Source organism: Meleagris gallopavo, chromosome 10 (genome assembly GCF_905368555.1).
Source record: "Meleagris gallopavo chromosome 10, MGAL_WU_HG_1.1, whole genome shotgun sequence".
NCBI lineage: Eukaryota > Metazoa > Chordata > Aves > Galliformes > Phasianidae > Meleagris > Meleagris gallopavo.
Window position 1 is genome coordinate 4,656,303 of NC_139413.1, and position 25,449 is coordinate 4,681,751.

The following is a 25,449-nucleotide window of genomic DNA, read 5'->3' on the forward strand; positions in this document are numbered from 1 at the left end:
TCCTCCTGCTGCCTGCTGCTCGCTTTGAGATGCAGCGAAAGAGCTGCCGGTCTGGAGGCAGGCTGTAAGCAGCCAACCTCCTCCTTTCCTTGTGCAGCAAAGCCCTCTCGTGGAGGCCTGCAGAAGCTTGCCAGCCAGGAGCTGCCCCTGCGTGGCCATGCTTCACTGGGGGGTCTGCAGGCACAGCCCTCCCTCCAGATGAATGAAGGAGATGCTGCAAGGTGGTGGGTGACTGTGTGTCACTTAGCATGCCCTGCCATCACCTGGTGATACCCAGCCTCTATGTCCCTCAGTGTATGCTCACTGTGGCCAACAGTGATGTGTATCACTTGGTATAATCATGCTACTTAACAACATTCCCCCAGCCTGGGCCACCTGCTTACACAAAGGCTTTTTGGCTATTTCCCTCTCTAAATCTAGCAGAGAGGAGCCATCAGTTTGCCTGCACACCTGGCCAGTTGGTTGAGGAGCTGGGTGGCCTCACCTGGGGCTTCCACCCACCTGCTGCCCGTGGGCATTTAAGCTCAACCCAGTCTCCTTTAGCTGTGTTGAGTTGAGAGTTGGTTTCTCTATGCTCGTAGCTGTAGGAGGAGGCTCCCACTGCAATGATGTCCCTGTTACAGCCTCAGTGAGGGGGTCTCTGTGTGCCATCAGTGCCCCTGAGCAGCTCACTCTGTGTACTGCCCACATGCTCCTCTCCTTTTTGGTTAAGTAATTTCCCTGCACTTGTAGCAATACAGCTTTGTACTGCTTGCATGTAAACGGCATGGTTGCCATCTCCTCTTTAGGGGCTGATGGCAGCTTGTGTCAACATCTGGCATCCCTGCTGACATAGCACCAGCCCTCTGGTTGCCAGTCCTCAGCTTCTGGGCTGCTGGCAGAACTCGGTCTCCAGGAGGCAGCAGGGTCCAGGTACGTGCTGATGGTGTGGGATGCTGCTGTGGGTGCTTTAAAAAAAAAAAAGTAAAAAAATTGAAAACAATCTGAGCTCAAAGCATAGCAGATAATTCAAGGAAAACTGGAGCTTAGAGGGCTCTTAAGTGACAGTGATACGAGGGCAGTGTTCTAGGAAGCCTCTCTAGGGCCTTGCCTTGTTCCTAAGCATGTGTTGGTGGGGAGAGAGCCCTGTGCTGGGCTTTGGCATTTCCTGAGTGCTGCTTTGCTTCCCTGTGTGGATGGAGCAGCTCCCAGCTTGTGTCCGTGGGGATGCTTCTTCCTGGCAGCGTGTGACCATTCTGTGCACAGCTCCATGCAGCTCTCGCTCCCAATTAGCCTTGTGGGGATGAGTCCCGCAGGTTAATTACGTATCGTACCTGAAACAACGGATCTATTGTTCTAACCTCGCAGTGAGTTCAGTGCTGCGGTCTGTTGGCTGTTGTAATGCAGAGAGCAGAACTGCACTGAGCTCTATGTGCCCGCTCCCCATGGAGTTGGGACATTGCCCCTGTCCTACAGGGCACAGTTCTACTGCTCCCTGTCCTGCAGAGCTGTGTCTGAGCTCTACGGTCTCACCCATGGGGTGCCCAGGGCTGCGTGTGCCCCATGTCCGTGCTGTGTTACCATCAGTCTGGCGGAGCCCCACGTGGCTTATTCTGCAGAGAAATGGCATTGGCTCTCAGCCTTGCTGCATGTCGAGGTGTTTGGTGGCTGCTGCTGATTGGAAATGAGGTGCGAACCTGTCCCCTCGGTGCTCATTGCAGAGCAGAGGAGAGGAAATGGATGTTCCCCTCGGGCTTCTCTGGGGGAGGGACAGGAGGATGGGGGGAGCCAGGGGAGGAAGTGATTCATACCTTTAATTCTTCCTCCAGTTCTAATGATCACTTTTTATTTGAGCTGGGTAGAGGCCCCAGCTGCGATGAGCACAGCCCAAGTGGGCGACGAGCATCCTCATTGCGGGGAAACTGAGGCATGCGCTGGGGATGTGTGCCCGCAGCTTTCCATGCCCTGGGGGAAGCTGGGGGTGGGCTGTGGGGCACAGACCATGGGGCTGTCCTTGCAGGGGGTGGGCAGTGATAAGGTGAGCGAGCTGTGTGAGGATGGATGGTTGGACAGACTGATGGACACCTGTGCTGCTTGGGTGCCACCAGCCCCGTGCTTTTGGTGCCTCATTGAGCCAGGGTTTGCGAGCAGTTTCCCAGCAACAGCTGCTCCCTGCTTTCCCCAAAGCGAAGCCATCCGCTCTCCCCTCCTCTGACAGCTCTGCATCCCGTGGCTGTTTGCTGCTCCTTTGCCACGTTGCTGCCCCAGAGCCCCATATCCGTGCTGTCACCCCATGCCATGGTGATGCTGCTGGTAGGTCCCAGCCACCTGGACAAGCCACACGTGGGGTGAGACCCACATACAGGGAGCTGCCACCAGAGCTCTCCCACCTTTCTGACGGTATGATGGGAGAGAAAAGAATATTTTCATGCAGAGGACAGACTGCTCAGTGCCTGGAACAGAGATGAGCTGCACCAGGAGGGGAGAGTTGCCAAAAAAGCGTTCAGTGCTCCATTTCCCTGTTGCTCATACACATCTCTGGTGCTCCCCTGCAGCGAGCTGCCCGCCCTGCCTGCTGGCAGGAGGCTCCTGTTTGGTGGATCTATTTGTGTGCTGTTTTGCTAATATTGCTGCTTATTGCGCATTGGAGCTGTGCCATGGAGCTTGGGGTTCGGGGGCTGCCAGCCTCGCTGTGGGCTGTGTGCCGAGGTACCCATATTCTCACCCACCCCAGCTCTGTTCAGGGCAGGTATGAGCTTTTCTGGGGTCAGGACAAGAGGAAGTGGGGGAAACAGGGTGGGCTGTGAGCCACACTGCTTCCTATGCCTTGCTTTGATTCTGGAAAACGCTCCTTGCTATGGGCTGGCTGCTGCTATGGGTCACCAAATGAATGGCTTGGATTGGAATGGACCTCAAAGACTGTCTAGGCACCAGCTCAGGCTGCCCGGGCATCATCTGACCTGGTCTTGGGCACCTCCAGGAGCAGGTTGGACCACAGTGCTTGGAGCAGGCTGTGCCACAGGACTGGGTCATGTCAACCTCTCAGCATCGGCCCTGCATGGAGGCAGATCTTCACGGCTTTCTCCCTGTGAGCTGAAGGGAGGTGTTATTCACTCCAGTCAGCAGGAGCTTTATGGAAAATGGGTCATAATGAGCTCATTTGGTGTTGCTCATAACATCATGAAAGGGAATACTTGCAAAAGCAATGATTTAGGCGTTGTTTGACTCGAGCAGGAGTGATATCAACAGAGTTTAGTGGGAAAGACGATGTCGGAGCCGCTCAGCATCGCTGTCAGCGGAAAGGCATCACCGAGTGCTCAGCCTGAGCTGCGCTACAGTTAATGATATCTTCAGCAATGAGACACAGAAATGCTCCTGGAGGTCTGCACGATGTAACAGGGAGAGCTGGACGGGGCTCTGAGCACCTGATGGAGCTGTAGGTGTCCCTGTTCATTGCAGGGGAGCTGGATCAGGTGGCCTTTAAGGGTCCCCTCCGATTTGACCGTGGCCCTCCTGCCCGAGCTCTGGGCTTGTCATACAGGTGATGATGCCCCCAAGGGCAGCGCGAACGGATACCGGAGAGCCCCACGAGCACCGTGCTGTGAAGTGGAGCTCGTTAACTTTCCACCCGATCCTTGGGGTGATTGCGAGTGGAACTGCTACAACGCAGCCGCAGCTGGCTTTGCAGTAAACAATGAGCAGTTGGTTTCACATGGCTCCCTTTCAAAAATCCCAAACTGGAAAGGGAGGAAAACAAACAATCAGATCCGAAAGAAGCTGATTTTTGGCACTGGTGCGCTCCGTGTTGACTGGGCTGTGAGACAGAGCCTGGGAAGCAGCTCAGAGCTGAGTCAAAGCGCTCCGACGCAAATAGGGGGAGAGAAACAGAGCGGTGTGCTGGGGCTGCGTGCAGGTGGAGGGCAGCAAGGCTGCTCAGTGCAGGGGAGCGTCTGATGTACAGCTTACAGCCCGTCCCCTCTTGTCCTGTTCCCAGTGGGGACGGAGCAGAATTTCCCCCTCAACCTTTGCATAACTGCGAGCTGCATCATGTCTCTCTCAGCCTTCAGAGCTGCAAATTAGACAAACCCAATTTTCAGGCTTTTTTTTTTTTTTTTTTTTGGATCAGGTTGTGTTGTGCTGCCCTCTGTGTGCTCTTGGCTGCCCTCTGAACTCTCTCCAATTAGTCTGCAACTGAAGTGTCTGCGGCTGCAGGCAGGGAGGAGGAGGAAAGCTGGATAGACACGTGTGTTGTGTACTGTTAGAGAGCTGCGTGCTGCTCTATGGGTGGACAGACAAAATCCAGGCAGTGCCCTGCAGAGCTGTATGGGGCTGCATTTGGGCACAGGGTGTCTCTGTGGGTGCTTGGGGTCAGGCAAAGGCAGACGCTGCTGGATATTAATAAATAAGAAAAAAGAGCTTTGCCTGCCTCTGCACCACGGGCTGCTCTTCCTGCTTACACCGCTCTGCTTTGCACACCCAGGGATGCTCCTGCGGGTGAGTGGTTCCCAGCAGATGGACACCACAGGGATGCCACCAGCACGAATGCCACAGCATAAATCCTGCCCGTGTCTCTGTGCCTGGAGCTAGCGGGGCGGTGGGAGGAGGCACTGGGTTTCGTCTGCATGGCTCAGGCTTGGCTTGCCTTTCGGGATGCCGCACTGCTCGTGCCCAGCCGTCCGTGGAACTGGCACACAGTGAGCTCTCAGGGCGAGCATTGTGCTCCTGCCCTGCCAGCATTGTGCCTTAGTGCCAGTGGCATCCAGGGCAGGCAGAGGGAGATGCGCTGAGCGGTGAACCCCGAGAGCTCCGTCACCCCCCGCTCCAGCAGGTAACCATGGAGACATCCGAATCTGAGGCATCGCCAGGCCCCGAAGAACAGCACGGATGTGTTGGAAGGAGGACCCCAGGCAGAGGGAGATGGCTGCGGGGGGCTGTGCAGCACTGGGGGCACTGCGGGTGCCCAGAGCACACCTGTGGGGTGCAGTGCCATGAGGTGCAGCTGCATCCCTCCCAGTGCCATCTCACAGCAACAAGACGGGAGAAATGGGGAGGGATGGGGCTGTTGGTGTGCAGGAGTCCTATGGGGTGGCAGCACTACGTTCCTCTGTGCTTGCCCATGTGGCCTTGCTTGGGTTGCTTTTAGGATGTCGGTGCTCTTAGTGTGAGTTGGGGGATTTCTGCACATCTCAGAAAGAATGGGTACGTGTGCACCCTCCCCATGGAGCTGGGGCAGGAGTGTGCTCAGCAGCTCGGTGTGAATAAACCCCAGCGCTGCCGCAAATGAAGCACTCCTCTCTGGGAATTTCTTCCCTTGGCTTCATTCAGATTTAGCGATGAAGGCTTTAAAGAGACAGCAGCACCAGGACTGGGCGTGCACCCCACTGAGGGGCTGCAGAGTGCCTGGTCCCACTGCTCCCCATCCCTGCAGAGCCGTGCCATGTCGTGCCATGAAACCAGAGTGATGTGACCGTCCCCAAATGTCCTGTGTCCCAGGTGGCATTGGCCCCAGGGAGGTGCTGCCTGCATGGTGAGGTGCTGGGGTTGCAGCTGTGTCTGTGCTCAGCATGGGGATGGGGACGGCATTATGGTGCTGCAAGCTGCCGGCTCTGCTGCAGCACCCTGGGACATGGCATGGTGTTGCTGGGTTCCTGCAGAGTGCTGGGGGGAGAGAGGGGGATGGTTTGGGGTACGGGATGCTCAAATGCGATGTGTCACTTCTGGTGTCACAGGGTGGTGATGGGAGGACTGTGTCACCTGCAGTTTGCACTGGTGGGTGCTGGTGCCTATGGGTGTTGCCCTGCCTCGGGAGGGCAGAATGAACCCTAGGTGGGAATGCTGAGGATGATGCACCTCTCCGTTTTGTACGCTGAGATGGGGCCTGGGGTCCCTGGCAGCTGGAGGTGAAGGGCAGGGGGAGCACAGAAGGATGGCTTGGGGGCACCGGGGTGAGTCTTGCGGGTTGCCCAGCCCGGTGTGGGGAGGAACGGGTCCCATTGAACCTGGGCAGCCGGGCTGCGGGGTTCTGGTGCTGGGTGTGTGTGCTGGAGGTGGGCACACGGGGGGAGCTGTGCGCGCAGGGGATGCGCCGGGGCAGCCCCGGCTGTGTTTTGGCGGAGCTGGGCTCCCTCCCTCCTTTGTTATCCCCCGTCTGCCCCCTCCGTTGTGTGTGTGCGCTCGAGTTCTTTCTCCGATTGTCAGAATTTTCTTTTCCACTGTGTGGGCAGGAGACAGATTTTAACTGTCTCTATTTTCTCCTCTATTTTTTTTTTTCCCCCTCAAATTTCGCTTTCTCCCCCCTCCCCCCCTCCCTCTTTCCCTCTCGCTTTCTTCCCTTCCCTCTCCGCCGTCTCTCCTCCCTCTCTCCCTCCGCACCGCCGATGCCTCGGGCATAGCACGCAGCCGGAGCCAGCCATGCCTCCCGCCCCAGGTGAGCCCCCGCCGGCTCCCCGCTCCCATCCCAACGCTGTCCCCGCTCTGTCCCCGCTCCCTCTGCCACCTGTTGGGGACAGCCACAAGCTGCCCGCGGGGAGCCGCCTTCCTCCTCCTCCTCCTCCTCCGGGTGGACATTTCCTCCCTCCTTTCTCCCGAGGCTTTTGTCTCAACCCGGCGGCCGGGGATGCTCGCGGCTCGGGGGGATTTTTCCACGCTTCGAAGGGACGGAGCCTGGGACAGGTGCGGGGTCACGCGTGGAGCGCCCGACACGGCCAATCTCGTAGGGGGTCGCGGGGGGGGGAGGCGCGGGGGGAGGGGAGGGTGTTAAGTATTTTTTTTGAAGCGGTTCGGTGGGTTTGGAGGGTTTCCCTGCAGGGAGAAGCCCTGCTATGTGAAAGTTTTTGTTGAAGTAGCCTGCGTGTGAGTGTGTGTGTGTGAGTGGATGGGGGGGAGGCTGTTTCGTGTGCTTAAGGTGGCTCGTATGGGGCTTGCTGCTGTGCCCCCCACACCTCCTCAGGGTTGCCATGTTGGGGGGTTGGGGGGTGGGGTGGGTATTTTCCTGTCCTGGCTGCCTGCTATGTGCTGAGCGGCTGGTACGGATGTGGGGATCCCAGCCCCATCGTTTGACCCTATGTGCCTAAGGCCACTCTGCACCCGGTGGGGGGACACGCCAGCATGGGGCAGAAATCCAACCCCAGTACCTCCCCATAAGTGGGCTCTGCAGCCTGCACTGTGCCCCCTGGGCTCATCTCCCCAGCAGGCCCTGCTGTCTCTCATTGCCCCCCCTTCCCAGGAGGTGCTGGTAGCAGTGCTGAGCAGCGGTCCCCAAAAGTGAGGTGCTGCATTGCCATACTCCTTTAGAGCTCCGGATGCTCTGAATTGCACAGGATGAGTTTGGGTGCTGGTGGCTCTCTGCCTGCCTGGGAGGGACATCCCAGACCCTGTATCTCACCTCCCACCCTCCATCTCTATATGCCCCCATTGGACCTTTGGTGGGAGATCTCATCCCAACTGCTGTCTGGCAGTGCCACAGATGGGGAGCTTTGGGCTCAGGATGCTGTAGGATGCGGTGATACTCCTAGCTGATGCTGCTTGCTAGATGAGGCACGGTGATATGGAAGGTGCTGGCAACAGGGTGAACCGTGCACATGCAGCCTTCTCTGCTGCTGGCATCTTTGGCAGGGCCCTGGTAGAGTCACCCCCATTGAGTGTTTGGAGACTGAGTGCCATCCTAATGGGAATGTCTTTTGCAGAAGGTCCATTCAGCTCCCTCTTTTTGAAGAGTGCGTGTGGCACACACTGCGGGCTGCTGGGGGACCGAGGGCTGGGGTCCCTCGGGTGGTGTTTTTGGAGTCTTGCTGCAGTGTGGCTTTCTGGGTGGCTGTGGATCGTTTGCTGTGTGTCTCAGGGTTTAGGAGGTGCAGGAGCTGGTCGTGGGATGTCCCATAGCACTGAGCCCTGTGTCTGCCTAGCTGAGCTTCCTCATTCCTTGCATGCCCTGGAGCTCCCACTAAGTTTGTTCCCAGCACTTTGGGATGCATGTTGAGCACCGGGGGGTTCCCTTGGCCGTCGCACGGGATGGCATAAACTCACCTCCAGTTGAGATGCTGAGTGTTGCCCATCTGGCTCCACTCATTTTGTGTGTGCTGGAGCCGAGGTGCAGACAGAACCTCCACCCAGTGGTGCTGCTGGGGATGCCGAGGTCTGAGCACGTGGGGGAGCTCCCGGCCGGCACTGCCCGACACCCCCCCCCCCCAGGACCCCTCCACGACTCGTTGAGTCAATGCTCCCACCCACTGCATCCAGCACTGAGTCACCGGCTGTTCATACACGGCTGTGAATCACTCACACACAGCCATGCTGATGGCTTTAGTGACAGCTGGAGGGAGGAAACAATCCCTTCTCTGCCCCGGCACTGCTACCAATGCCACTGTATGCGATGACCCCATAAAACTTCAGCGAGGGGACACCATGGGGACAGTGGCTGGGTGTTGTGTGTACTGCATTTAGGGTGGGGTGCAGATGGCAGCGAAGATGCTCGTAGCCTGAGGTGAGAGGCTGGAGGCTGGAGCCATTCCTGAGCACACAGAAGTGCCATCCTCTGAGGGTTATGGATGGGATTGGGGTAATGCATGCAGGGTCAGCTGCACCCTGCCTGTAACCTGTGGGATGGAAACCCATCTTGGTTCTCTTCCCTCTCCCCATCCCGCTGGGGTACAACAGCTGGCAGAAAGGAGAAATCTGGCCCTGCTGGGCTGCTCTTCTCCTGGTAGCAGATGGCGACCCTGGGTGGAGGCTGCAATGCTCTTTGCTGCCTTGCTGGATGCTGCCCCTCGGCACCGGAGGCGGCTGTTTGAACCTTGGGGATAATGCTTTTTAATTAAGCTCCCCGACAGGCTTCCTGGTGCAGCATCCCTCGCGTGCTGCTTTTCTTGGTGCTCCCACAAACCCCCTTCCTGCTCCTCCCTCTCTCCTGGGCCGGCTCCCCACTGCCGTCTCCTCCTTCCTTCCTGCTCCCCGCTGCCAGAGCATCTCAGGGATGTCTAAACAGGGAGAGGTTTCTGAGTTCTGCATCTGGCTGGGCAAGGAGCAAAGCATTGAGGTCAGAGGAAACCCTTTGAGCTTTGTCCTGTGCTACGTGTTGGCTCAGGAGGGACCAGTTCTCCTGCCCCCTGTCCCGGAGCACACCCCTTCCAACCAAATCTCAGGTGTTCCGTGTGGATTCTCAGCTCTCTGAGTGCTGATGCCTGCTGTAAGCACCAAGCCAGCTCTGAGGTACGAGCAGCATCTCCCTACCAGCAGCCTCGTTCTTGCATTCCCAGCCTGACCTCCAGCTCCGTGTTGCACTGGGGGCTCCCGTGCTCTGCAAAAGCTGTGGGCAGTCCTGGGAGCTCTGCTTTGAGCTGTGCCCTACAAGCAGTGAGCACCCCGGGGGTCCTCAGCCACATCCAACTTCAGCACGCGGTGAGATCTAATTGCAATCGCGTGCGCCGGGGAACAGCTGGAATGAATGGGAGTCACTCAAGACTGCGGCTAATTACTGTCATTAACTGAGCTGCAGTTTGGGTGACTCTTCTGCTCCGTGTGCTGGATCAACCCAGCAGCATAGGAGGTCCCGGGGGGGCTCCTCTTTCTATCTGTGTGATTTTGGAGCTGGAACATAGGGAAGCAGCAGCACTGAGGTGTCCCCCTCCAACACAGGGATTTTTCCTCTTGTTGGGTTCCCCCCAGCTTCATTTCTGCCACATCAGACAGCCGTATTTGTGGGTTGATCAGCTCCTTATGAAGCAACGTTAAAAAGAAAAGAAATAGATCTGTTTGCAAAACACATCCCTGCTGATGCTGAGCTCGGCGCTGTGGGCTGTGCGCACAGCGTGCTGCTGGCACTGGGGGTATTTATAGAGCCCAGGTCTGCAGGTTCTCCAGGGCTCGGTGCCAGGCTGTGCTCATGTGGATCCCCATCGCTACATGGATTTGTAAATCCTTCCCTTTCTCCTTGCTGGGTGTTCAGCATCCTGTATCTGAGTGATGCTGTGGGTGCCAAACTGAAGGAGGAGGAAGAAAACCCCCCCCGGGGGGTGCAGCTGTACAGCACAGAGTTTGCAGGCACCGCATCCACAAGGGAAAAAGGTCTGTTGGTGCACAGCAGGGTGGCTTTGCACGGTGTGAGGAGAGGGCAGCAACACCGTGTGCTGCATGTTGGAGGAGCGAGCTGAACGTGTGAAGGATTTGGGGCTGCAAGGAATGTTTTTTCTCTGGTGGATGTGACATAAAAAGCAAAACTGAAGCGGAGCGTGTCTGCTGGCTGGCATCAGGCGCTCCCACCTGCTCTGTGTGCCGTCTCCCTCTTCTCCCTGCCTTTCCCAGCGCTGTCTGCCACCGCCCTGCATGCCCAGCATGGGTGGGAGGGAGTGCTGCCTTTGGTGCTGTCACCCAGACCCTGCAGTTATTGCGGTGTGCTGAGAGCTGGCTGTCACCGAGGTGCTCCCAGCGATGCTGTGGACCTGCAGCCATCCACCTGTCCTTTGGCGTGGCTCGAGGAGAAACAGCTCTGAATTAATGCTTTCATTATCCAGGCTTCTTCCCCGTAGGCCGCTCTCTCCGTTTTTAATTTCGGAGCTCTCCTGCATGCAATATCTCTTTTCTCCTGCTCTTGTCAGGCTGTAGCGCTCGGCTGGTGCTGGAGCTGGGGATGTGGGTGACATCCCTGCCCCTCCATGGGCTGCAGGGGGGTGTGGGTATGGCTCTGAGCTCCGTTTGGGGTCTTTGTGAGGTTAGAGGAGAGCAGAATTAGGGAAACGCGGTTCCTGGAGCTCCGGGGTGGGTGCTGAGGTCAGGAGGCTCTGCTCCAGGTGGTGCTGAGTTCTTGGAAAATGCAGGTGCCCTTCTGCAGGGACGGTCACTTCCCCCTTCTGTGGTCTTGCTAATAGTCATGTTGCTTTGTGAGTATCTTTGCCTGGGGTTTGGCCCCTTTTCTCCCTTTTTTTCTTTTGTCTCAGCCCCAGAGGAATCCTTTAAAAGGAAAGAGAGAGAGAACTCTTTGCCAAGCATGCCACCTCTTCTCCAGCTAAAGAGATGGAAGCATCTCACCAGTCTGTAGGAATACGTAAAAATGATCTCTCTCTCTCTCTTTTTTTTTTTTTTTTTTGAGGAGCTGGAAAGTGTCAGCACTCCTTGCATTCAGATCTGCCTCTGCTTTCTGAAACTTTTTGGGACCAATGAACGAGAAGGAGGTGGGAAGGAAGGGACTCATATTGTCTTGTTTTGATGGGGAGTGGCCCTGCTGTGGGGGCTGAGGTTCCTCCAGCTTCCCCTCGAGGACCCCAGGCTCTGTATTGGTTGGTGCATCACTCCAGAGGGGATGGGCATTGGTGCAGGACCTGATGGGAGCCCGTCTGATCCTGCATCCCAAAGCGCTGGTGTTCCTCCAGACCTTAAGTGAGTGCTAAATGTGAAGCACTGACACATGAAAAGTGGACAGTGTTGCTGCTTGGGAACGTGGATAGTGCTCTACTTTGGGAGCATGGGTAGGGTTCTTTGGGAACATCCAGGCTGGATGTGGCTCTGGGCAGCCTGGTCTGGTGGTTGCTGACCCTGCCCATGGCAGGGGGGTTGAAACTGGATGATCATTGTGGTCCTTTTCAACCCAGGCCATTCTATGATTTTCCGTGTTATTCTATGAACACATGCAGTGCTCTTCTTTGGGAACGTGAACATTGTTCTTTGGGAACACATACAGTGTCGTTCTTTGGGAACATAGATTGTGTTGTGCTTTTGAAAGGAAACACAGCAGCAATCTGCCATGGAAAGGGTGTTTGTTTTTTTCCTCCTCCTTCCTTTTGATTTAATAATTTGGCATTCACAGAGTGAGGAGTTTCTGGGAGATGGCACGAAGATTTTTCTACTACGGGTTTTTATTTCTTGTTACAGCAGCTTCAGAAATCTATCACTGCTGCTCTGGTGTTGGACGTTTTTTTGCTGGCAGATGGAAGTAGCAGGCTGGAGATGGATGCGCTCCGTTAGCCGCTTCAAGCAGGCAGCACAGACACCGTGGTCCTCATTGCAGGGCTTTTCGGAGCCATCCTGGTTTATTCCCCTGGGAAGACTCCCAAGGTGTGGAGTACACCCTGAGCTCCTAACTGAGTGTTTTGGGTTTTTGTTTTGGTCTGCAAAATACGGTGGAAATCAGCCGCAAGTGAGAAAGGACAGCGGGATGTGGGTGCGCGTGGGTGCCCCCACAGCCTGGTTGGAGTTGGGGTGGCTCAAGGCTTGGATTCCCAGCTGGAGATCGTGCACTTTTGACTTAGAGGCCCCTCGGCATCTCACAGCCAAGATACAGATGGGTAAAGTACCCATCTCTCTATGCTCCCAAACTCTATGGCTTGAGGGCATGGAGCAGTCCCTTGTCCCCTTGGCTTCCCGTGGAGAGGAGAGCGGGGCAATGTGTCCAGGGACACTGCTGGTGTGTCCAGGACCTGCAACAGCAGCCTTCCACGGGGCTATTGGGGCAGGGTTAAGCGAGGCACTGGGGAAAGAGTTGCCTAATTACTCACCTGGCTATAAACAAGCAGCATGCTGCCTGCAGGCAGCCAGCACGTGAGTGGCAATGCTTATAAACTCTTTAGGAAGAAGTGAGCAGGCAAACAGGGAGGGAGGCTGCTGGAATCAGCACTGCTTGCTTCCCATGCAAGCAAACCACCAGTGCTGGCACTGGGTTGGGCACACCTTCATCCCCTATGCTTCCTCACCGTGGAATGGGTGCAAGAGCCCTGTGCACGAATGACGAGACCTTTTCGGTGATGATAAGAAGGCTAAAAGCCAAAGAATAAAACCTCCCGTTGCTCACCTCTAACACATCCCATTGTTTTAACCTCTCAGGGGTGCTGTGACTCCATGTGCCGTGAATGTGATGTTTGCATGATGGTTTAATTGCCTTTGTGGCTCTGCTAAGCACTGACACACACTGTGGCGCGTGAGTCACCTTGGTGAAGGCGCCGCGGGAAGCGAGAACTTCTCCTTGGTTTTGCCAGGTTGAACACTTGTTTGTTACTTCTGTTGTTGGCTTTGTTGGCAGTGTGGGGGTGTGGGGGGACTTCCTCATGGGATGCTCTCCTCCCCCTGTTTGCGTGCCCGTCCTGCCCAGCCCCATCGCATAGCTTTATGTAAGTCAGAGCTTACTGGGGAAGCTGTAGAGTGCAAGCTTCACGCCTCCTTGCTCTCCCCTCCATTTACTTTAAGCACTCTCTGTGCCCATGTTCCCATCTGCTCCAGGTGCTGCAGGGAGCTGTGCCCTGCCAGCAGTGCTCCTGGGAGACCGCTCTATTTATTTTCCAAATCCTTCCCTTCCTGTTGCGCAGCAACTCCGAACGCACTCTGACTCGTGCTGGCAGCTCCTGCTCTTCTCTCCCTTGCCTGTGTGAGAAGGAGGCTGGTGGGGACCCTGGTGTCACACGGAGCTCTTTGCCTTGAAACAAACAGTCTCGGGTCACCAGGTCAACCTCATTGCAAAAGGAGCTAGGGGGTGGTGGGACTGCAGCCTGTTCTCTGCTTCTTGTGTTCCTGGATGCTGGCCCGCTGCGTGCAGCTGGAAGTTATCCTGAGGAATCCCATCTGTGCCCTTCTTTGGGAAGCAAACTCCTCAGGGCACGCTCTCTGGCTGTGTGCACGCTGCATCCAGCACTGCTGCCCACAAATCACTGCCCACAAATCACTGCTCTCCTCTCTGTGCCCCGTAGCTCATCCCTGTGCAATTCTTTCCTGTGCACCGGGATGCCTTGCTGTCCCCTCGTCCCCTCCCTCTGCAGGAGCTGCTTGCCTTGACGCATGTTTGTATCCATAATAGCAGGGTTATGGAACAGCTGCCCACAAAGGAGGGATGAGATGATTGCATGTTGTGATTTCCTTTGAGTGGAGTCCCTGGGAGTGGTGCTGTAGGGTGGGCACCCATGGATGCCACCACCCCACTGTGGGCTCACTGGGTTCTGAGGTGTCTCTTGGCTGCTGTGTGCTGCTGCATGCTCCTCCTGTCACCCTCTCCTCTCTCTGCTTGCTCAGGAGATGGGATGGGAGGTCTCTCCAAGGGGAGATACGGTGGCATTGCTGCTTAAACACGAACAGGTGTGGGGAAAGGTTGCAAAGGACTCATGGAGCTCCTTGTGCACTGAGTGCAGTTATTAAGGTAAGAGGCAGTTACTTGGCTGAAGGTTTGATCGCTGCCACTGCAATGCAAACATTTGCACTGAGATACCCCAAAAAGGAATGTCCTCAGTAGAGGTCATCAGCGCTGCTAGGAACTCGTTGCTGTTGTGTAATTAACTGGTCACGAAGAGAAAAGCGAAGCGTGGTGTGAGAGCTTGCAGCCTGCAGAGCCTGTGTGCCCTGCTGCTGCTTTAGTCTGGCTGAGAAGTTTGGGGTGAAACCTTGAATGAGGAGCAGTGATGCAGTGGCACAGCTGCCCAGGGAGGTGCTGGGGGTCACAGTCCCTGGTGGTGTTCAAGAACGGTGGAGATGTGGCACTGAGGGTGTGGTCAGTGGGCATGGTGGGGTGGGTTGGGGCTTGGACTTGGGGGTCTGAGTGGTCTTTCCAACCTTAATGATTCTATGATTGGTCAAGCCATGTGGCAGCAAGTTGCACGAGGGCTTGGCATCCCCATTGGCTTTCCAGGTGCAGTGCAGGCCCGCTGTCCCCACCTCTTGGTCCATGTCCCCATGTGTCCTCATGCACTATGACTCTGGCATGCAGCTGGGTGCCAGCAGGTGACTCAGTGCGGTGTCCAGGGCCACGGTTCTACCTTGATGGCTCTTCTGTTTTAGTGGCAAGCAGTTAACCCCTCTAAACTCATTGCTTTCCCCCAAACTTAGCAGTAATCTTGATTTTCTGGTAATTGATACACGCCATGAACATAAGGACTCGTGCTAGGCAGCAGGAGCGCCTGGTATTGAGGGAGCACAAAGGATCTGGGCCATTCATCTTTGGGAATGCCAGCTAATTTCTCTTCTAATTTCTTCTAATTTCTCTTCTTTCCTCTCCCCAAATCTCCCAGGGAACTGATTGCAGTAGCTTGACACATGGCTCCCCCAAGCAATGCTGATAATCTCTCTGCCCACGCCGTTTCCTTCGGCTTTTTTAATTACTAACCCTCATTAACTGATTTTCTCCTGAGGCTGTTTGGACCACGGCTGGTTCACCCCTGCTGCAGGACCCCTCATATGTGCTTTGGTCAGGGATGCAGCGAGCGTCTCTCTTCGGCTTCCAGGTGTTTGCATCCCATTTTAACCCACCCATGGCAAGTTGCTGGGGGATTTCCCCCTTTTCCGAGCCAGCCACGTGTTGGCTTGCCATGGGCTTGGGGTCGGTGGGAGGCAGGGCTGCAACGACGCAGCAGAAGCTGTGTGAACGAGCACATTGCTTTTCCCATGAGCTGATTCTGCACCAAAATAAAGTGGGTTTGTTTCGGGGGAACTGCAGGCTGGAGCAGGGACCACCTTCCCGCAAGTGCCGGCTGTCAGATGCTCGGCGCCGCGTCCTCGTTAGCGCGCAGCCTCGTCAGCTCGCCTTAACAAAATGTTCTGGCATCCTCCCGTCTCTGCTTGTCACTTCTCCGAAGGGAATGGGACTCGTTCCCCTGGCAGCGTGAGCCCTGTTTGCCAGGCGAAGGCACAGCTAATTATTTCTATTTATTTCTTCCAACTTCCTCGGTGTTTAATTTGATGGCTCTGCTTGATCTTTTTCACTTGCCTCCAAGCCTCAGGAGCGGCCAGGGCGCAGAACACATCCCTTGAACTCATTGTGTGCATGGATTAAGCAAGCATGGGGTCTCTGCTCGTATCCCGCTCATTTAGGGCTGGCTGTGCTGCAGCCCTGGCTTGTTTTGTTGCGTGCAAGAAAGCCACCTGCCCTCGTTCCTTCCCAGTACCCAAAGAGATGCTCTGGATGGAAGTGGGGATGTGGAGCAGCAGTGATAAACCAGAGCAGCTGGACTAGGAGCATAAGTGGGGAAAGCAATGTGAGAATCATAGAATCATTAAGACCTCTAGGATCCCCAAACACAACCTCAGCCCACCCTTACCACTGACCATGTCTCTCACTGCCCCATCTCCATGGTTCTTAGACACCTCCGGGGATGGTGACACCACCACCTCCCTGGGCAGCCTGTGCCAGTGCATCACCACTCTTTTGGAGAAGAAACGTTCTCTAGTATCCAACCCGAAGTTGGTTAGGAGTTGGGTCCCAACCCAGCTTGGGTGATCCTGCTGTGTTTTTGCCCAGGAGAAACGGGACTTGCATGGATGCTCTGGGAGGAAGGGAGGGAATTGTGGGGTTGAATGCTTCTAAGCCTCCGTTGTCTTTGTGCCCTGCAGAGTGATGAGCTGTGCCCACTCCCAGGATGCTCGGACTCGGCACGTGCTCCGTCAGCGCCCCGGGCAGGGCGGCTGAGCCGGCCGCATCGCCCCACTACGCACTGGCCCTGCCCGAGGAGGAGATGTGGCGCGAGCACCGACTCGCCCTGATGCACAGCACCCAGTCCTGCAACCTGCTGGAGCCCCAGAGCCTGGCCGAGGTGCTGGTCTCACGTGCAGCCAGCTTCGATGCCCTCTACCAACCCCGAGATGCCGACGGCGACAGCGGCAGCGCCTTGGACCTGGGGCTTGGCACCTACGTCCCCATCAGCCCCGACGTCATCAAGCGCCGTCGGGGAGGGCTGATCGAGCAGAGGGACATCATCAAGGCACACGAGGCACACAAGATGCAGAGCACGCCGCAGGCAAGGAGGAAGGAGTGGGAGTAAGTAGGGGATGGGGATGTCAGGGTGGGAGAAGTGGTCACAGCGGTGTCACCAGGCTCAGCTTCTAGGGTGGTTTCTTGGAGATGGAGAGGTAATGTGGTGCTGCACTGAAATCATAGGATGTCCTCACTTGTGTCTGCGAGCAGAACCACGGGAGTGGCTGCTGCGTGGCACATTGCCCCACTCACACCCAGCTGTGCCTTCTCTTGGGGCTGGCACCGTTTGTCCAGACAATGTCAGAGGTGACCCACAGACATATGGGCTCCGTGAGAGCGCTGCCTCATTATCCCCCATGCCCTGCTGGAGCTGCCAGATGAATAAATCATGGGCAGGCAGGAAGCAGAGGGATGGCCTCGTTAATTGTCGGCTGGCGGCGTGAGCTGCTGCAACGGCTGCTCGCTAATTAACTGCCTGGATGGGGATGGCTGCAGATCCATCACTGTGTAGGGAGGGGAACCTGGAGACCTTCGGCACAGGGGCTGCCCTCGCACCGACTCCTGGGGGTGGGTTCTCTCCTTGTTTTGTGCTATGGGAACGTGCAGAAGGCTCTGGGGATCATGGATCCGTGGCCCCAGCATGGCGATCCCAGTTGTTGCAGCTCCTCTCTGAAATTAGATGTATGGCATGTAGGGGAGAAGGAAAATCAAATCGACTTCCTTATCTATAATTCTGTTTGTAGTGATGCGCTTTCCCTGAGATTTAATTTTCAGTGGGGTGTGCAGTGGGTTGTTCTGGGGGCTGTCATCTACAAGATTTGGCTCAGCATCTCAGGTTTGGGTATTAGGAAAAATTTCTTCTCTAAAAATGTGGTGATGCAGTGGCACAGGATGCCTGGGGACTTGGGGAGGGGGAGGGGGTCACCGTCCCCAGAGGTGTTACAGAACCGTGGAGACGTGGCACTGAGTGACAGTGATGGGGTTGGATTGGTGTTGGATTTGGTGATCCTAGTGGTATTTTCCAAGCTTAAATGGCTGCTCAGAGCTGTGGGTGCCCCATCCCTGGAGGTGCCCCAGGCCATGGATGGGCCCTGGGCAGCCTGAGCTGAGGGGCAGCCAGCCTGTGGCAAGGGTGGCACTGGGGGGCTTTGGGGTCCCTTCTGACCCAACTATTCTATGGTTCTATGATTCTGTGAGGCTACGAGTCTATGTTTTATGGTGCTCCTGTCCCTTGTGCTCTATCACACCTTGGCATATGAGCCCAAGGCAGTCACCAAATCCCATTTTCCAGAGCCCCAGCCTTGTGCTCTGCCCTTCTTCCCTCTGTTTTGTCTCAAGTAAGCCAATGTGGAACCTCTGAGGGGTTCTCCATGCTGCAGCTCTGGGTTTGTGCGTTTCCCTGGGACAAACAGAACAGAATAAACTGTGAAAACACGCAGGGTGTTGCTAGCAGCTCTCAGTGGCTCTTTACATCTTGACACTCCGAGATGCGCACTCCGCATCCCAAATTACCAACAAAATCCATTTCTTCTCCCATTTTTTTTTTCTTCCTTGGTGCTGAAGGAGACAAAGGGCCCTTTGCTGCCATTTGGCACCACCTGGGGTTCATTGCCTGCGGTGACGGATGGGTGCGGGCACACCTGGGGCACCAACAGCACTCCTGCCATAGGATGACTTGAGGTGCATTGGGATGGCTTCAGGATGACTGTCCCTGCCTGTTCTACCCTGCAAGAGCAGCAGTGCAGGCAGCAGAATGAGCTGTGGCTGTGCTGTCTCATTGCCTGGGGCAATGCCATATGGATCTCGTTATGGTAATTCAGCCTCCAGCAGCAGATGAGCTCTGCATACCTCCCAGGGGTGTCCCTCAGCCTCTATGGGCACACAGCAGGGCAGGGGACTGTTCTCTGACCCGGGATGAACCCTGTGTCCTGGCAACGCTGCTGCATCCTCCCTGCAGTGCTCAGAGCCTGGCTTTGGGCACACCCTGCAGGAATTCCCTGTTGCAGTGCGTGCAGGCAGCGCTGCGAAGCCTCTCCTGTTCCTGCATGGAATTGCACTTCCACGATGCTGTGAATGCCATTCTGCTTTCTGTCCATGTTCAGCTCTCTCGTACGGGTCACAGTCCTTCAGCTCATCCTTCCCAGTGCAGGAGGTGTTTGTTGCTGGAGGATGCCAGCAGCTCCACCTTCTCCTGGCTCCTATCCAGACAGTGGGGTTTTATCAAAGCCACTCTGTTTGGCTTTGTTGTGTTCGGAATGGAGCTGGGTTTTCTGGCCCAGTTTTATGCGTGGCTGGGCTGTTGATGGTCTGATTTCTGGATGGTGCTGTGTGTAGCTAGGAGTTGGGCTCGGTGACCCCGATGGTTCCTTCCAGCTTGGGATATCTTGTGATTCCATGATTTGTAGCCATCCTGATTGTCTTTGCCTGATGGGATCCAAAGATGTTCCCTGGGCACAGGGAGCCCAGTGCACACCTACATTTTTGGGGGCAAGGGGAGGTTCTTTCCCTCTCTCCTTCTCCCAGCTCCCCCTCCCCATGCTGCCCATGCCCATCCCTCAGCATGGCCATTCCCAAATATCCAATCTCCTTAATATTCTTTTCCTTCTGATCCCCTCCCAACCAGATTATCTGGAAATGTGATGCTCCAAACTGGACCCAGCTGGGAAGGGCTCAGCTGCAAAGCTCACAGGCTGGATGCTGGCTGGTGAAGGCTGCCCTTGGCTAAGGGGAGGAGACATGCAGAGGGATTTTGGGGCTGGAAATGGGTTGGGAATTCCTTTAGACCTGATGGAAGAGCAGCGGTTCTCTGAGTGTGGGGATTGCAGTGCACCTGCCTGGAGCAGCCAGAACTGTGAATGCCAATTAGAGCCTGACTTGCCAGGCTAAATAAAGCAGCAGGACACTCCAGGCAATTTATTAATGAGTAATTATTTCAGGGCTCTTCAGCTGAGTTGCGAAGCCTTGTGACCCAAGGCAGCATTTTGCTGGTGGCTGAGTGAGACCAAACCCCTAAAGCATCTCACAGCTTCTGCACCCCCATAAATGCTCAGGACCGGAGGTTTTTTGGTTGGCCTTAAACCTCTACTAACTCTTTCAGCATGCAGTTGGACACACAGCATCCTCTGTTGGTGGATCTGATGGATGGGATGCTCCAGTCCCACCGCAGCACAGCGTGGGGAACAGTTGTCCTCAAGGCTCAGTGTTCTTTTTGTACTCTTTGGTGACTTCAGGAGGTAAATAGGAGCTTGTTTTGGGGGCACTCGTGCACCCTGCGCACCTCAAGCACTCAAGCAGGACTGGTGCCAAGCTGTACCAGTGCACTGTGTTCGTGCTGCATTTTGCACATCAGCTGTCAGATGTTCTTACAGACAGGGCTGAGGATGCTCTGGGCTGGGTGGTCGTAGGGAAATGCTTGTCGTAAGGATAGCACACAGTGATGGAGTGCTGGGATGGGGGTGTGGGGTGAGTAGTGTCCTCCAGGAGATGCCAGCCCAGGCCCTGGGGCTGTGTCCAGCTGTGGGGCTGCAGGGCTGGACAGGCTCTGGCAAAGGGAGAGATGTCTCTTCCTAATCCTGCAGGTAATTAATCTGTTCCTGGAAAAAACTTCCATCCCTGCATGGTTATAAACATGCTTCTGAGTCAGAGCTATCCAGTCCCAATTTGAAATTCGGCCAGAGCAATGGAGGCTGTTCTCATTTGATCCTACTTTTTCCCCCTCTGTGCATAGTTAAAGCCTTATTTTAAAAGATATATAATGAAATCACGATGCCTGGAGTCTCCTAATAGGAGAACTGCCAAAGCAGAGGGCGTGCAATAGGGATGTGACCCCCAGACGTGGCTGGGCACAACACGAGGTCAGCACTGTCAGCGGTGGGATGGGCCGGGGTTGGACTCGGGGATCTTGGAGGTCTTTTCCATCCGTAACGATTCTACGGTTCCATGCAACTTTCCTCCCGCAGCCCGACGCCGGGCGGAGCACCGCATGCTCGTATCGCATCGCTCTGCGGGCGGGGAGCGGCCAGCAGCCGCTAGATGGCAATGCCGGAGCGGAGCTTCGACATCCCCGCACCGCACCGCGCGCTGCAGCCTGGGGGGCTCCGGCCTCCGCCTGGGGAACGGGCTGCCCGCACCTCCTGATGCTGATGCCACGGGGAAAGCAGGGAGGAGGTTTGCATTTCGCTGCTGCCCTACAGCTGCGAGCCCCGCTCCTTCGCAACCCCATCACCCCGTTGCCCTGCGTTGGTTTTCCTTCGTTTGCAACTCAAGCCAGCCCAGCACAGAGCTGGCTCCCGGTCCCCGTGCCGTGTTGAATCATGTAGGCATCAGCCTTGCTTCTCCCTGACTCACAGATCCCGGCGTGCTGGGGTGAGGGTCAAGCCGAGAGCGGCAATAAACATCCTGGGAAGCGGAGCCTGCAGTTCTTGGCACCGCCAGGACTTCTTTTGCTTTCAATCTTCTCTTAAGGAGCTGCTTTCTCGTAAATATCCCATCCTTTAGAATCATCTGAACAGGAGAGAGGCTCCCAGTTGGGTCTTCCTGTGCTCTGCTCAGCTGTAGCAAATACAGAGGAGAGTGGAGACTAAGGCCTGGGTACAGGGTGTCCAGGTAAGGGGTGCAGCTGCTTGTGGGGCCAGGAGGAAGGCAGCGAGGTGCATACGGGCTGGGCAGTGCTGCTAGTGTCTGGCCTTTCCCACTCCCACCCCTAGGTGCCAGCTGGAGATGGATGTTGGGGAATGCCTCATGGGGATGGAAGGGTGCTTGGGAACCTAGGGTCACCCAGGTTGGAGTGATTACTCCTGAGCTTAATGAGCTGTGGCTGAGAGGTGAGATGAGCAGCACCGCTCCAGTGGCAGCGGGGAGATGGCAATGGGAACGACTTGCAGATCCTCACCGGTTTGGTTAGGAGTGGATCCAGGGACTATAATGAGGGTGGCTGGTGATTTAAAGCTCTGTGTGTTGGTAAGGGGGGATGCCCGCTGGGTGCTGTGGTGGTGGCATAGCTGGGGGCTGGCTGACCCCCACGGGCATCCCTCACCTGTTACGTGGCCTATGGAGAGGAGCTGAGGATGGGTGCAGCAGATGGGTGTCCTGGTGAGCAGTGGGCTCCTGGTGTCTGACTGAGGTTGGGGCAGCCATCCTGTGGCCTTTGTGCTAAATGCTGCTCTCATCCTGCTGGGGAAGGTCTGATCCTTCCCCCTCCCAGCAATGCACTGTGGCAGCCTGGATCATAAAGCCAGCCCCATAGGTGGAGGAGGGGGTGCCCGTGGCGTGGTGCTGTGGGGCTGCACAGGGGGAGCATCCCTTGTCGCAGATGAGTTAATGACCTACCCGATTAAGGGGTTTATTTTATTTTGTTTTATTAAGACTTACCCTAAGTTGCTACACGGCAAACTTGTAGGGCATGGACCGGGTGCCTGCTGCTGTTTTGTAAAGCAGATCAGCGGTGTTGGGGGAAGAGCATGGGTGAGATGTGGGGCACTGCAGGGCTGTAGTGTGGGTGCTGATCCTGTGGACACAGGGGGTCCAAGGGCATGGAGAAGCCACGGACCCACTGGTGATGCTGGGCGCATCCCTTGGAGGATGCGCGGTTGTAAGCAGTGAGGCTGGAGGCAAATGGACATGGGGTTATCAAATTCAGGTGAATATGGGGACGCCCCTCGACCCCAGGGGATGGGGTAACTGGGGGCAGCCCCAGTGCTTGTGCACCAATCCCACAGACAAGGGGAGGGGGGAAGCAGAGCCCCCTACCTCCATCCGCACTCACCCGGGAGCCCCCGTGTGCCGAAAACCCTTTTGCGGGCAGGGAGTTCTCCTTGCAGGGGGGGGCTCCCGCGTCGCCTTTGTTCCCTGCAGACCCTCCCCTCGCCGCTGCCTTCCCTTTGCAGCAAGCAGCTCGTCGCTTGCCAAAAGAATGCACTGGATGGAGCGAGCGAGCGAGCCGGGCGTGCGTGCGCGTGTGTGCGCGCCCGCCCGTGTGTGTTGCAGCCGACTTCATTAAAGGCAGCCAGCCCCGAGCTGCAGAGGCGCGGCAGCCTCGGGTTCCGCGGCCCCGTTCCTGCAGAAAGCCGACGTCCATCCCTCGGCGGCAGCCGGGCCTGCAGCGGGGCCGGGGGGCTCCCGGGGGGGCTGCCGAAGATGGAGGCGGCGGGAGGAAGTTGGCCACTTGGCTTCAACTAGGCTGGATCGCGCTGCAACCTGTTCGCCGGCCTCCCCTGCGCTGCGCTGGGTGCTGTACCGAGCGGCGGTGGGGTTGCGATGGGGCGGGTGGAAGGGCTCCGAGCTCCCTGGCTTGGGCTTGGGGGTCCCAAAGGTTTAGATATGGGGGGAGGGGGAGAAAGGATGGGGCTGATATCCCCCCCGCTGTGCCGCTCCCTCTCCGCACCCGGAGGGATGCGGGAGCGACGGGGATGAGCATCACCGGAGAAGAGGAGGAGGAGGAGGAAGGAGGAGGAAGGAGCCCCGCAGCCCCCCCCGTTTTCCCCCCCGCCACCTCGGCGGTGCCTCTCGGCTCACCTGTGCGCTTTCTTGCAGGATGGCTCGCTTCGGGGAGGCGGTGGCTGGCAGGCTGGGCTCCGGGGATGGGGGCTCCGAGCAGAACCGCAGCCGGCAAGGAGCCGCTGCTCCGGCAGGAGGGTCCCCGGGAGCCTTCAAGCAAACCAAAGCGCAGCGAGCCCGGACTATGGCTCTGTACAACCCCATCCCTGTCCGGCAGAACTGCTTCACCGTCAACAGATCATTGTTCCTCTTTGGGGAAGATAACATAGTCAGGAAATACGCCAAGAAGCTCATCGACTGGCCATATCCTTTCTGCACCCCCTGCGAGCCCCCCCTTGCTCCCCGTGCCCGGATTTGCCTTGGTGGCTGCCCAGGACACGTGTGTGGCAGCAGCCGGCAGGTAAGCGCCTGCCTTCTGCTCTCCTTCGGCATGTGGAGAGGGGTGCCCTGGCTCCGTCCCCGGGGATGCTCTCCTCACCCTATTGCTGCTCCCCCCCCCCCCATCACTCCATCACACAGAGGGAGCAGAGCCCCTTCCCTCCCTCTCCCCCCCCCCCCCCCCCCCAGCTGACCCCAGCCCCTCTTGAGGCTTTGGATCACCCTTGTGCTGTCCAGGGGCTCTCTGATCCATTTTGGCTTTAGGACGCGTGTGGCTGGTGGGAGTTCTGCTTCCCTATTCCGAGCCCCCATCCTGCTGGGGACAGACCCCCCTGCAGCTTGGCACGCTGGGCACAAGCACAGCTGCCCTCACCCTGCAGCTTCATCCCACCCTCTGGAAGTGGGATGCCCCCTCCCTGTGCTGCACAGAAGTGCTGACCCCCTTTGCCTGCCTCCTGCTGCATCTGCTCCAGGGATTACCCCAGGAATAAACCGGACAGAGGGCACGAATCTCCCACTCCTTCCCCTGCTCCCCCATCCTTTTGCACCCCCATGCATTTCTCTCCCCTCTCACCTTCCCCGCAGGTGCACTGGGAACTGTGCTTGGTACCCAGCCCTGCTGCATGCCCCTCTCCATCACACCTCTGCTCAGCACCCCGCTCCCCTCCCAAACCCACAAACTTCCCTGTGGCCATGCTTTGGCTCCAGGACCCTCCCTGTAGTGCTCTCTGCAGTGGTGATTATGTGCAGCTCTCGCTGTTGCTTCCTCTCCTTGCAACTTGTTGGGTAACTTGCTGGCTCCTTGGGTGCGGGATGGAGGTGCTCAGCAGATACAGGGTGACTCAATGCAACAGGTGCCCTGGGGACACCCGTGGGTCTGCCACTGCACTCTAAGCATTGCTGAGGGTATAACCCTGTGTATCGGTGCACTGCAGCCTCTGGGTTCACCCCCAGGGCCTGCTGGGGGTCCAGCTGTGCCGTAGGGGTGCAGGGCACTGTGGGATGGGGACAGCTTTGCCGAATCCCTGCCGTGCCATGCCCAGCCCTGCGTTGGGTGCAGAGCATCAGCGAGGCAGCAGCTGCACTCAGAGCACTGCAGGGCGCTCGCTGGGCCGTCGGGTCTTGTTTTCCAGAATATGCCAAATTATTCATGTGCTTTCCCAGCATGATGTGGGAGGGCTCTCGCTGCTTGGCCGTTGCTCTGAGCAGGGCTATGGGCCGGGGTCCCGTGCCAGTTCCGTGCTCACCCACCAGCTGGTGCATGGCCACTGTGCTGCAGCAACCCCATGGCGTTATTCCTCTCTAAGACTTGCACTGCAGGAAGAAAATGGGCTTGTTTGTTAATTTATTTTTATTTTTTTCCCCAAAAAGAAAGGACACCTCCCTAGGCAAGTGTGTGGAGTGGGAGCTGCATCTTGGTTGCCATGCCATACGTGGCTGCCATCTCTTTCCAGGAAATTCTCCCACCTCGGGGCTTGTTGTGTATTGAGCTTTTGAGGGCTTGGCTACAGGCAAAGCTTTTTGGTGACGGGTTTGTGCCCACTGAATGATAGGCTGGAAAAGAGGGACCTTTGGATGCTGGTTGTAAATGCTGCGTCAAGTGGAATGACCTCTTGTAAGCCTTGCCTGAGGCTGAGCTTCATTTGGTGGAGAGGACCTCAGTGCCACCTCAACTTGTGCTACACCACCATGCCCCAAATGTCATGCTAGCATCAGCGTAGCTTTGGGCTGTGCTGACCTTATAGCGAGGTCTCCTTGGGTGGAAGCAGTGTGGTCATGCTGTTATCGGTGTCGTTGGCCAAGAAAGTTGCTCTCCTCTTGAAACTGGTGCATCAGGGCCATGGGATGTGAGCACCTGGCAGCCCAGTATTGCACTTGAGAGTGCTGGGCTCATGGGTCAGAGGGGGCTGGGATGGGGCGAGGGGAAGGTGAAGGCTCTTCTT

At 56.8% G+C, this 25,449-nt stretch overlaps 1 protein-coding gene across 5 annotated transcripts in view; it reads left to right on the forward strand.

Moving 5' to 3' along the window:
- Window positions 1–6,142: 6,142 nt before the first annotated feature.
- Window positions 6,143–25,449, forward strand: part of CACNA1E (calcium voltage-gated channel subunit alpha1 E) — an 85,004-nt gene continuing 65,697 nt past the window's right edge. Inside the window, exons 1-3 of one of the 5 annotated variants that reach the window (XM_085231417.1) lie at window positions 6,143–6,406; window positions 16,273–16,696; window positions 23,165–23,430. In XM_085231417.1, coding sequence (XP_085087543.1) covers window positions 16,299–16,696; window positions 23,165–23,430 — 664 coding nt within the window. In that variant the 5' untranslated portion in view covers window positions 6,143–6,406; window positions 16,273–16,298. The remainder of the gene's footprint in view (window positions 6,407–16,272; window positions 16,697–23,164; window positions 23,431–25,449) is intronic. The other 4 variants (XM_085231419.1, XM_085231416.1, XM_085231415.1 and 1 more) reach the window with 4 other exon arrangements.